The 12,788-nt window shown below is 38.9% G+C and overlaps 1 protein-coding gene across 1 annotated transcript; it reads right to left on the reverse strand.

The window, feature by feature from the left end:
• Positions 1 to 689: 689 nt before the first annotated feature.
• On the reverse strand, positions 690 to 9,907 carry LOC121899085 (cytochrome c oxidase subunit 7A1, mitochondrial). The gene is made up of 4 exons (XM_042414662.1): positions 9,802 to 9,907; positions 4,161 to 4,247; positions 1,187 to 1,271; positions 690 to 913 (listed from the first exon to the last, which is right to left on the reverse strand). Exons 1-4 carry the CDS (start codon positions 9,814 to 9,816, stop codon positions 855 to 857), a joined length of 246 nt encoding a protein of 81 aa, XP_042270596.1. The 5' UTR covers positions 9,817 to 9,907; the 3' UTR covers positions 690 to 854.
• Between the last annotated feature and the right edge of the window lie 2,881 nt (positions 9,908 to 12,788).

The raw sequence follows: 12,788 nt of genomic DNA on the forward strand, positions 1-12,788 counted from the left end.
GCTGCTGGAGGTGGAGTTAGTTTACACTACTTTATATACAGTTAGCTAGTTTAGTCCAGTGTTTCCCAACCTAGGGGTCGGGCCCCTCCAAAGGGTCAGCAGATAAATCTGAGGGGTGGTGAGATGATTAATGGGAGAGGAAAGAAGAAAAAACAAAGTTCTGATACACAAATCTGTTTTCAGTTTTTGGACTTTTTCTCTAATCTTTGATTTTTGCTGAAATATTGGATCATTTGAACATTTATTGAAATGAAAACATGTGAGAAGTTTAGAGGGAAAAATCACTATTTGGTGGAGCTGTTAACAACTCATAGACATGTGAAATGTGACCCCGACTACACACTGCTTTTTGTAAGACGTCAAAAGCCAAAAAGGTTGGAAACCACTGGTTTCATCTTTAACAATGTGTTGTATTTTAAAAGCTTGTTATATTATCCATTGTGTCAAATCTTCATGTGAAAAGTAACTAAAGCTGTCAAATAAATGTAGTGGAGTAGAAAGTACAATATTTCCCTCTGAAATGTAGAAAGTAGCATCACATGGAAATACTCAAGTAAAGTACAAATACCTCAAAACTGGACTTAAGTACAGTACTTGAGTAAAAGTTACTTTCCACCACTGCACATGGAGGAAAAGATGGACACATTAGTTCAGAAACCACAGAAACACAAATGAAAACACTGCAAGCGTTGATTTAAAGTCTTTTAACAGTTTTTACATATTCAGTTGAGTCGTGATGAAAGAAGGACGGACTGTGATGAAATCTAAGAGAACTGTACACAACAAACATTAGTGTTAGATGGAGCCGGGCGTCCCGCTCCATGCAATAGACCGAGCCCGGTGTCATTGCGTCTTTACTCTTTCTTGTGAGGCATTGACGCATAGAGCAGCCAGTACAGAGAGTAGCACGTTCCTGCAGGGAAGACAAACAAAGATATAACAGGACACTTTTAGTTTTATTTTTTGTATGTATTCTTACGGCCTCTACCACCTGTTTGTACTACAGAAAACAAACATTTTCATATCAGTTACTATAAAAAGTGATGGAGCTCTACTTTTGGTGAAAGTACTACACATTTCTATGTTTGTCATTGGCAATTTAATTGCCACTACACCTTTCTAAATAAGTTTACGCTCCTTTGGTGTTAAAAAAAATTCTCTCTTCTCTAAAGTCTGAACATCTTACCTCCTAAAGTTATTGTCATGGTTACCCGGTACAGCATGACATCAGTGGTTCCTCCCTTGATGTGGACTGGCAACCCGTTGTCTGCCTGTAACCACAGAAAGCACATGGTTAAAAAAGTCTATGCTAATGCCGGTACTGAACTAGTACTGAACTGGTCCGTCTACAATGTTAAAGGTCCTCAGTTGAGGATTTAAAGGATGTCTTAAACCAGCAGTCAGGTGTCCATATGAACAGTGAAAGAGGTTTTCCTCGCTGTAATCATTCCTCCTGTTCATACTGGATATTAAAAGATCCTTCAAATGTGCTTTCAATGGAAGTTATGGAGACAAAATCCACAGTGTGTCCACACAGTCATTTAAAAGTAGATGTGAAGCTTCTATGAGGCTTCAGCAGTCTGAGTTAGTCACATCAAGTGGATATCTGACACATTTACAGTCTTTTTAGCATCAAATTCCCTCTTTGTATAATAACAAAAAGAGGAACTTTGGCACTAAAAAGACTGTAATGTTGAAAGATATCTACTTGATTTGACTCATTTGGACGCTTAAGCTTCATATTAGCCTCAGATAAACTTTTAAATACATTTTTGCACAGAAGGAGGACTGTGGATTTTGTCCCCCATCGCTTCCATTTTAATTACCGATGATTCTGACAACATCCTGCCTGCAAATATCAGGCATAAGTTGCTGATAACAAAACCATTAAGAACAATTCAGAAAAACACCTTGAAGAGGCTGTTGAGATGTTACTTCTAGAAACATGTGGAAAACACCAACTGTGCCGCTTTTAGCCTTTTATCCAAGGTGCTTGGGAGGTCGCGGTACTGTCTTGACTGTCGTTACTAAGCGACCAGACCTTTCAACCAGATGTTGTGACGTCTCTGGACGGAAATTGTGAAGCAAGCCTTGTACGACCCCTAAATTAGTTACAGGATCAGTAATTTAATTTCATCTCCATGGAAACAAGGTCCTGAGTCCTGTTCCTGTAGTCTATTGTATCCCCTCGTGGCCCGGAGCCCTCTCAGACTTGATGTGATGATGGTGAACAGGTCACGGTACGTATGACTCAAGTCTGCGAGTCCAAGGGTTCAGTAGAGTTGATTACCAGAAAACATCCGGTGGTGATGTGCGTGAGGGATCGCTGCAGGTATTTTTATCTATCTATCTATAATATAGATAGGGGATAGGGCAGATAATATAGATATAACAGTCAAAGTGAAAAACAAGTTGTTTTCTGGTTTTAGTTTAATTTCTATTCCAATAACCGATTTTAAGACGAAAACAGGAAAAACACATGGATTTCCTTTTTTTTTTCAAAATAATGCATTGTATATTTGTTAATCCTGTTATCAAACAAGTTGAACACAGCTTTGTACGGAGGGTACACAGACCAGGAATATATATGCACATGAGCCCACTATGAAAAATACGATAACAAAGGTCTTAAAAGGTCTGTTGAACCAAGCAATCCACATGCTCTAAACTCTCTGACTGCCTGTCTGTCTGCAATCAATAAATGGATGAGTGATAACTTTTTCAAATTAAATGAGGAAAAAACAGAAATCTTATTAATTGAATTAAGCTTTAAGTCTCATATAAACAAAGTGACTAAAACAGCATCTTTCATCTCAGAAATATTGCCAAGGTTCGACCGTTCCTGACTCAACAAGATGCTGAAGAACTCGTGAAAGGCATGGAGGCTGAACATCTGTGTTTGTTTGTTGCATTGTTTAGGGACGTGAAAGTTGATTCATGTTGAGCTGCTTTTGACGTTTCCTTCAAACAAACCTTCAGGCACTTAAAAAGGTTCGACTGTTCCTGACTCAAAAAGATGCTGAAAAACTAATTCATGCTTTTATTTCAAGTAGATTAGACTATTGTAATGCACTTTTTACAGGTCTTCCTAAAGGATCAATTGAAAGATTACAACTCATTCAAAACTCTGCGGCCAGACTGTTAACAAAAACAAAACATAGAAGAACACATCAGTCCAGACTTGGCTAGCCTACACCGGCTCCCCTGTCATAAAGCCCTCAATGGATCAGGGCCGAGCTACATCACAGACTCCCTGATACCTTACGCTCCCTCATGAACCCTGAGATCATCCTCTGCAGGACTGCTTGACATCCACATTCTTTCTCTCAAGAAAACTGGAGATGCAGCTTTTTTCAATCACGCTCCCAAACTCTGGAACGCCTTACCGAAAGACGTTAGAGAAGCAGTCTTTAAACGACACTTAAAAACATATCTTTTTAACCGAGCCTTTCTATAATATGACTTTTACACCATATCATATACATTTATATTCTTATTCATGAATGATTAAGTCTTTTACTTAAGATTTTTAGCTGTGTCTCCTCTGTTTTAATGTAGCTCTCATTTTTCTTGTTCGCCTCCTTTTATTCTCCCTGTTAATGTTCTCAATTATTTATTTGTTTATCTATCAATGTGTATGTATGTATATGTGTATGTATATATATATATATATACATATATATATATTTATATTATTTTTATTTTTATTTTTGAAGCACTTTGAGCTGCATTTTGTATGAAAGGTGCTATACAAATAAAGTTTATTATTATTATTATTATTATTATTATTATTATTATTATTATTATTATTAAAACACGATTTTGACACTAGACTAAGCCGAAACATCAGGTATCAATACAGACTGTGTACATTTTACTTTAGTGGCTCAAATTCTCAAACAGATTTGTAATTAATCAGCTTCCTGCTTTGCCTGGTTTGTATATGAGATGCAGTAAAACTAAAATGTTGTAAATCTGTACTGTTGCACTTTGGTCCACAGTTTGATATTTATATTGAAATACTGCCCAGACATTTGATTAAATCTGCTGCTTGTTCTTTATGGTCACCAGATGTTGTATTCTAATGATGTTGGCAACTCGTTTACATTTCTTCTTTTTCTTTTCTACTCATGTTACTCTTGTTGTTGTTGTTTTGTTACCTGGAAGAGTTTCTGGGCCTCTGGGACTCTGTTCCTCAGCTGTCTGGCAGAGGTGCTGAAGGCACGGCTGGCCAGAATGGGCACTTTCTGAAAAAAAAATAAAAAAATAGAACAAACACACAGAAAAACGAAACTAAATTATGAAACCAGTCTGGTTGCAGCACACAGAGAGAGTTTAAATATGCCAAAACTTTAAATAAACCTCCATTATAGTGGCTATAATATATATATATATATATATGTATAGGGGCTGTCATGCTGCTTCTTAAGTATGCAACAAATTCCTGTAGTTTCACATTGACTTTTCTTTGTTGTAGCCTGTTAATTATTGAGTCTGTGACGGTTGGACAGTTTAAAAACGGGAAAGAGGAAGGGAAACTGACTCTGACGCTTGTCTCGTTTCTGTTTTCTGGCTGCTGGGAGCTGACAGATCCGCAGCAGGTGTAGTCACACTGGTTACTGTGGTTTACTGGACTCTGAAAACCCTCACTGTGTGTTTGCTATTCTTCACTTTTTAACACTTTTCTTTTTTTTGCTGATTTGAAAGAGACTCTATTGCTTTTTTTTACATCACACAAGACAAGTCAGCGCCTGCAGCCAAGTCGGGGTCATGAATGACATCCGAGACTCGACCTCCATCACGCGGCGTGGTGAATCGACTCGGCATGACACACATGAGACAGAATACAGCATTTGGAGAAGACTAGAGCTGCAACGATAAGTCAATTAATCGATTGCTCGATTGGTTGATCATAAGAAGAAAAACTATTTTGATTGTCGATTAATTGTTTTTAATCATTTAGTCAAGAAAAAAAAGCCAAATTTCTCTGGTTCCAGCCTTAGAAATAATTATAAGATTTCTGGTTTCTTTAGTCCTGTATGACATCTTTGACATCTGAGGACGTCACCCTGGGCTTTGGCAAACTGTGATTGTCATATTTCATTATTTTATGACATCAATCAGGAAAACAATCAACAGATTAATTGATAATAAAACTAGGTTGTTAGTTGCAGCTCTAAAGACGACTAATAAGTCTTTACCAAACAGTTTCCTGTCGACTCAGTGCGAGATTTTATCAGTTTTAATCCCACAAAACTTCACACATGCAAGTTAAAACCAAAATCTGTTTGTACGAATGTTTCGCAGAGACTAAATGTGTTGGAAGCAACGTCTGAAAACCAAAAAAATCATTAGATTATTAATAGTGAAGCATCAGTGTTAGAGCAGCATGTTACTGTTGTAGCTGCTGGAGGTGGAGCTAGTTTACACTACTTTATATACAGTTAGCTAGTTTAGTCCAGTGGTTCCCAACCTAGGGGTCGGGCCCCTCCAAAGGGTCAGCAGATAAATCTGAGGGGTGGTGAGATGATTAATGGGAGAGGAAAGAAGAAAAAACAAAGTTCTGATACACAAATCTGTTTTCAGTTTTTGGACTTTTTCTCTAATCTTTGATTTTTGCTGAAATATTGGATCATTTGAACATTTATTGAAATGAAAGCATGTGAGAAGTTTAGAGGGAAAAATCACTATTTGGTGGAGCTGTTAACAACTCATAGACATGTGAAATGTGACCCCGACTACACACTGCTTTTTGTAAGACGTCAAAAGACAAAAAGGTTGGAAACCACTGGTTTCATCTTTAACAATGTGTTGTATTTTAAAAGCTTGTTATATTATCCATTGTGTCAAATCTTCATCTGAAAAGTAACTAAAGCTGTCAAATAAATGTAGTGGAGTAGAAAGTACAATATTTCCCTCTGAAATATAGAAAGTAGCATCACATGGAAATACTCAAGTAAAGTACAAATACCTCAAAACATTGCTTAAATACAGTACTTGAGTAAATGTACTTAGTTACTTTCCACCACTGCACATGGAGGAAAAGATGGACACAGATTAGTTCGGAAACCACAGAAACACAAATGAAAACACTGCAGGCGTTGAGTTAGTTAAAACCAAAATCCGTTTGTACGAATGTTTCGCAGAGACTAAATGTGTTGGAAGCAACGTTTGGGACGAAGCCTAAAAACCAAAAAAAAAGAGAAAAATTAGACCTGCAGTGTGGGACTTTTGTCTTCTTCTTCTGGCAGTGAGAGTAATTACAAAACGTTCTTACGTCACAGGTTCTGCTGCTCTGTCGCTACTGTCGCGGCTATGAAATGGTGGTTTTTTTAGCGTCACATGACCCCCTGCGAAATGACTCATTTCAATATCAGACTTTGATCCATTCACTCCAATTACATTTGGAGAAGTCTAGAAGAGCCGTACAATTAAATTATTTTATCCTCATTCAAGTTAGCAGAGCGCTAACAGGAAGTTAGCTAGCTCCAAATGAATCCAAATGTATGTAGCGGATTATCATCTCACAGTCACACAGATTTATCTTGTAATTCTTATAAAATACTGACGTATTTAGTAAAGTCACAGCCAGATTTTCTGCATAACGACTTGCATATTTTTATTTTTAACACTTAAATTTACCTGATAATACTTCTGTACTTTTACTTGTAAAGGAGTATTTCTACATTGCTGTATTTCTACTTAAGTAAAGGATCTGAGTACTTCTTCCACTGCTGGCTGAACCTTTTATAAAAAGTCACACAGTGGTCTATCAGATGGTGAATGTTAAGGCTGCAGATGATCAAACGAATGAAAAGATCAAACCTTTTCTATAAATCAGACTTTTACACGTGAAAAGGCATGGAGGCTGAACATCTGTGTTTGTTCCTTGCGTTGTTTAAGGATGTGAAAGTTGATTCATGTTGAGCTGCTTTTGACGTTTCCTTCAAACAAACCTTCAGGCACTTAAAAAGAGTTTATGGAAGAGAAACTTCTCCGCTGTTTCATAAGAGCACAGAGCTCAACTGTCACGGTGGTCTGCTGCTTTAAGAACGGCTGCATGACTAACCCTGTACCAAGGTCACATCGGGCAGCTGCAGGCATGACTGACACAGCAGGCGGCCAATCACAGCGTCCGAACTTGACACTCCCACCTATCGGGAGGCGGAGAAGGGACAGTGTGTGACTGTGTGTGTGTGTGTGTGTTATAAATGTAAAGTGTGCCAAACAGCCTGCTGTACAGAGTTAAACAATCTCAGTTTGCAGTCAGCTGACCATGATATAAAAAAAAGGAGATAAATATTGTTACTAGACGCTCTGTTATACACATAAAAATACTTTCCACGGTAAATATTCCCAAGAAAATCTGGTTTTAGTTTCAGCCGTGTTAGAAGACAATGAAAATAATTCAGTGGATTTGTTAGTCATCACATGGCTTGTTGAAATGAAATGTAATAAGCATGTTCCCTTCAGGATCAATATTACTGAGTTTGGCAATCCTGTGATTTTCCCACTAGTCTCACCATCAGGTCAGCATATGATCCTCCATGAAATTGGCTCACACATTCATGTCTCTCTCAGGATGAGCTGTCTTTTTTTTTTTTTTTTTTAATTTTTAAAATTTTGATTTGTGACCAAATATCCTGGGAAATTCATGATTTTCCCTTCATCCTCAGCTGCACTTTGTGTTTAGCATTGCGAAACACGTGATCGGTTTGGGATTATGTTTACAGGACATAATTATTGTTGATTTCAATAATTGCAGGTTTCTGTGATTGTTGCTGAAAACCAGATTTAAACTTTCTTTTGTTTTAATTTTCTGGGAATTCGGTTAAAAGTTGCATCACACTACTCATTTGCTCTTGATAGACAAGAGTGGTTAATCATATTATAAACATTTTAATGGTTCAATCAAAGTTTAATCAAAGTTCTTGTGAGGGCGTTCTCATGTTACCTTCAGCCTGTCGTTTTAAACACAGACTACTGTAAAAACAGCTGTTGCCAGATGTTAAATTGAAAGATCACCTGCAGTTTAGATGAGCTTCAGTTTTTTTATTTTTTTTAAGTTTAAGTGGAGCTTTAGCTTGTTAGCTTCTTTAACACTACAGCTTTCATTGAAGGCTCTTTTTCAACGGTCCTCCCAAAAGCACGATACTAGTTTTCTTTTCATATATTCTTAAATAATATTATACAGGACGGTAAAATTAAAACATCTCAGTTTGTGAGTATTAATTTAACAAGTGTTACAGAATCACCGTCCAGTAGATAATTTATTTATTTTAGGACAGAAAACCTCATTTTTATGTTTTAGCTCTCCTCTCTAGTGGCGGAAAGTGTATGTGTGTGTGTGTGTGTGTGTGTGTGTGTGTGTGTGTGTGGGTGTGGGTGTTTGGAAGAAAATTAACTGGGTCAAAGTCCAGAGAGAGAAGCCGATCTATAACTGATTAAACACTGACACTAATACTTATAATACTAACACAGTTGATGCATCTACAAATCACTGCTGATACCTTATAGGCCTGAATATCAGACAATGTTCCCTTTCTCAACAACCGTTTTTGTTGTTTTTTTACAGATATGACACTTACTACTATTAATCTAAAGAGAAGAGAGTCCTCAAGCTTCCATTAAAGGACAGGTTCACAGTTTTTCAAGTGTGTCTTCATACTGACCTCCTTCTGTGCAAAAAAGTCTATTTAAAAGTTTATCTGAAGCTAATATGAAGCTTCAGCGTCCAAATGAGTCAAATCAAGTAGATATCTTTCAACGTTACAGTCTTTTTAGTGCCAAAGTCCCTCTTTTTGTTACTATACTTCCACCTGCAGCTCAACAGGGAAACACTGTCTGAGGAAACACAAAGAGGGAATTTGATGATTAAAAAGACTGTAAATGTGTCAGATATCCACTTGATATGACTAACTCAGACTGCTGAAGCTGAATAGAAGCTTCACACAGACTTTTAAATGAATGACACAGTTTAAAAAAACAGTGAACTCGTCCTTTAAGTACAATTTTGTGTAGTATTAACATTTCATGCCGCTTTATACTTCTGCTATACAACAATTCAGAGGGAAATATTTTACTCAAGAGCGCCACCTCAACCATGTAAAACAGTAAAAGTCACAATAATCCAATAATAAACAGAGGAAACTAAAGAGTATTTTTTACTTTTGATACTTTTGTACTTGTGTAACGTTATAAATGCAGGACTTTTACTTCTTGTTTTGTTACTTGTACTTGAGTTAAAGATCTTAACGTGTTTCTCTGTTGCACTTTTTTGCCAACTTTCTATTTGACTTTCTTTTTCTGTTCTGCAGGTGCAACATGTTGTGCGTGTGTGTGTGTGTGTGTGTGTGTGTGTGTGTGTCATTGTGTACGTGCTGAAATGCATTGTCTGACTCGCATGAACGTGCCGTGAGATAAGCAGTAAATCGAGTACCGGAGAGAGAGAGAGAGAGTTTGACCTTACAGCAGGGTCGTCTGAGGTGATCCTGCACGCCGTCAGTATATATAGATCATATCTTTACCTCGTCTGACACTGTAAACACTCACTGAGGCTCAGCAGCAGGCACAAAACAGTTTCTGGGAGTGAGATACAGTTTTTAGGACACTTTTGTCCTACAGAGCACAAAGGTCACCCTCTCTCACTTTCCTCTGACACAAAAAACACCATCTGTTCTATCTTTTCGCCACCTTTTTTTTTTTTAACAACCTGAAATGTCTCCAGAAGCTCAAACACAGAATAAACACACAGAAAAGAGAAAACTATTTGAGCAAAAAAAGAAAGACAGTCGTAGTTACCAGCAGGTGATTCATGTCTGTGGCGGTTTGAGTCGAGCTGCAGCTTTCCCTTCACCCTGACAAGGACACACACAAACACACAAACACACACACAGTATAAAGTGTTTCTGAATCTCCGCCAAACTATGGTCCGCTGTAGAGGCCAAACTGTCTGTGCTTGGCAAAACATAGAAACGTTGAGTTATTATTAACAACTGATCCAGCTGGAAAACTCTTTCATTTTTTTATTTACATTCAATTTCATATTTTCATTGAATTCGTCACTTTTTTGTTCCCATGTTGTCTATTAATAGTTTTCTTATCGGAGGGTTGTTTAAGCAGCTGCTGTGTGGATATTAGAGCATATTTCTCACCATGTTGGCGCCGTATTATAAAGCTGGAATACCAGCTGAGTCAACAGCCATGGAGGAAGTATTTGAATCTCTAACTTAAGTAAAAGCGGCAGTAAAAGTGTAGAAATATCCTGTTAAAAGTAAAAGTCCTGTATTCAATTTTAACTTAAATAAAAGTACAGAAATATTAGCATCAAAATATACTTAAAGTACCAAAAGCAACAGTACTCATTACACAGAATGGCACATTCATAATAATATATATTATATTACTGGATTATAATTATTGATATTAGGGATGCACAATATTATCGGCACGTCATCGGTATCGGCCGATAAAAGCTCTAAAATGAAATATCGGCATTGGCCATTTCTGCTGATTATGAGAGGCCGATTTGTTGCCATCGACTCCGCCGCCTGACTGCGCTTCCCTCCACGGACAGTTTCTCCCTGACGGTCCCGGTGTTTCCTCCGCAGGCTCCACTTCACTCAAGCCGTCCGTCAGACCTGCTGCTTCTTCTTCCCACTTTAACCTGAATAACAAACCGGAGCTCAGTGCTCTGGTTGGATCCACATGCAGAACCGGGGCTAATGTTAGCTGGGAGGCTAGCTGGCTGTGCTTCCCTACAGCCATGCTGCAGCTAACGCTCCGCTAGCCTCTCAGCTACAGTTAGCCCCGGCTCTCCATGTGGATCCAACCAGAGCACCGAGCCGAAGCAGCAGCAGGTGTGACGGGCAGCTGAGTGAAGCGCAGCCTACGGAGGACACACCGGGACCGTCAGGGAGAAACAGTCCGTCGAGGAGCTGCTAAGTTCGGCTGCACAGATAGGAAACACCTCGGCTGACAGGATGTACCACTCTGTTTGGAAAAAAAAATCTTTTTGGTTTATAACGGCAGTTGGCAACCAGCGAATTAGGTGCATTACCGCCACCTTCTGCTCACTAATGTTGCAGGTAATGAAGCTTAGCGTAAATTCAGGCAGGAAGACTCTTAATCATTCATTCACTCATAATTTCACTCTTCTCTCTCAGCTCCTCCTGCTTTCACATCAGCTGTTAGTTGCTTCACTTCCAGTTGACAAATCAGATTCCTAAGCAGCCAATCACAGCCTAGCTGTCAAACTTTAAAACCGTTTCCCTCTCTGTCGCTGTCAGCTGTCATTTCAGGCAATAATCGCGTCCACCTCCACCCCATCCACCTCCACCGCCACAACACCGGAGCTCGCTCCTCGCCTCTCCATCCCAGATCATCATTCGTCCGCCCAACCTCACGTTCCGGTGAGGCCCCAAGTCTCCAGGAGCCGATACCACACCACCTCGATCCACACCTCTCCATCACTGCCACCGCCACCAGTGTCCAGACTCCATCGGGGGGGGGGGGTTATCCTATTCATGCATTCATCGCCCACATCACGATGGAGTCTAATCGCCAAAGACTTTTACATTCAATAAACACCATTCGCTATGTAAAACTGAGTCTCTCCTAAATGAAATAAAGTCTGGGCTAATTTTAACTACTATATATACTGCCAGGTAGCTTAATCTATAATAATACATTATAATTTATTAGTTGATTATAATTTAGTTTAAAGGGGACATATTCTGTTTTTTTTGTGATTTTCTGGTATTTACATACTGTCATGTTGTCGGATGTTAAACATGGTCAAAGTTCCAAAACCTGAGGTGAACATATGTAGAAATGCTGCCTGCAAGTCAAAAGTCAGGGCTTCAACCTGCTATGAACGCTACTTCCTCCTCCTGATGACATCAGATTGTTTGCACATGCCCACAAATGTCCGTCCATTCTGTAGCCTTGTTGCTAGGGTGGTTGCTAAGATGGTTGTCATGGTGTTTCCATGTGTCTTTCTGACAAGCTGATGTCGGTTCATCACACATGCCCACAAACAGCCGTCTGTTGGTAGCCTTTGTTGCTAAAGTGGTTGCTAAGGTGGTTGCCATGATGTTTCCATGTGTTGTCAACTCTCATATTTCAGATCTGATTCAGCTCCAACATGAACGGATGGATTTGAGAAGTTGACATTTGTGAGTAAAGAAGGAGAAAAAGAAGTGAAATCCTGCTACTATAGTTTGTTTACGTAGCCTCCGGAGCCGGAGGACCAATCAGAACAGAGTGGGCTCATCAGGAGGCGGGGCCTTAAAGAGACGGGACGGCCTGTTTCAGACAGAGGCTGAACTGAGGGGCTGCATAAGGGACCAGTAGAAGATAAATAAGGAGTTTTTAACTGGAAATCATGCACAGATATTCCAGTAGAGCCCCAGAATATAAATATAGAGCTGGAAATGTGCAGAATATGCGTCCTTTAAAGAATATGAATATGCAAAGTAAATAAAGCTGTGAAATAAATGTAGTGGAGTGGAATTATTAAGTAGCGTAAAATGGAAATAAGTAAGGTACCTGTACTGGAGTAAATGCATTTAGTTACACTGCACCACTGTGGGCTAAAGTTGGAATTACAGTTCTCTCTGCAACATGTATTCCACCTCCTTTAGTGTTGATCCAGGACTCACAAACAGCCAAAACATTTATGCAAATGTGACTTCCAGATGTTCCACTTTAAAATGTCAGACATGTGAAAGGACATACATAGGTACGTGTGGTTTATCACATGGTGTGAATTCAGATTTAGGGACACA

The sequence above is a fragment of the Thunnus maccoyii genome, chromosome 6 (assembly GCF_910596095.1).
Source record: "Thunnus maccoyii chromosome 6, fThuMac1.1, whole genome shotgun sequence".
Classification (NCBI taxonomy): domain Eukaryota; kingdom Metazoa; phylum Chordata; class Actinopteri; order Scombriformes; family Scombridae; genus Thunnus; species Thunnus maccoyii.

What these genes read in the sequence shown, in the direction of transcription:
- LOC121899085 (XM_042414662.1), bottom strand. An exon ending in AGGCCCAGAAACTCTTCCAG is followed by an intron (nt 1,272 to 4,160) that starts GTAACAAAACAA and finishes CTGTGGTTACAG; the next exon opens with GCAGACAACGGGTTGCCAGT. An exon ending in CATGACAATAACTTTAGGAG is followed by an intron (nt 914 to 1,186) that starts GTAAGATGTTCA and finishes TCTTCCCTGCAG; the next exon opens with GAACGTGCTACTCTCTGTAC.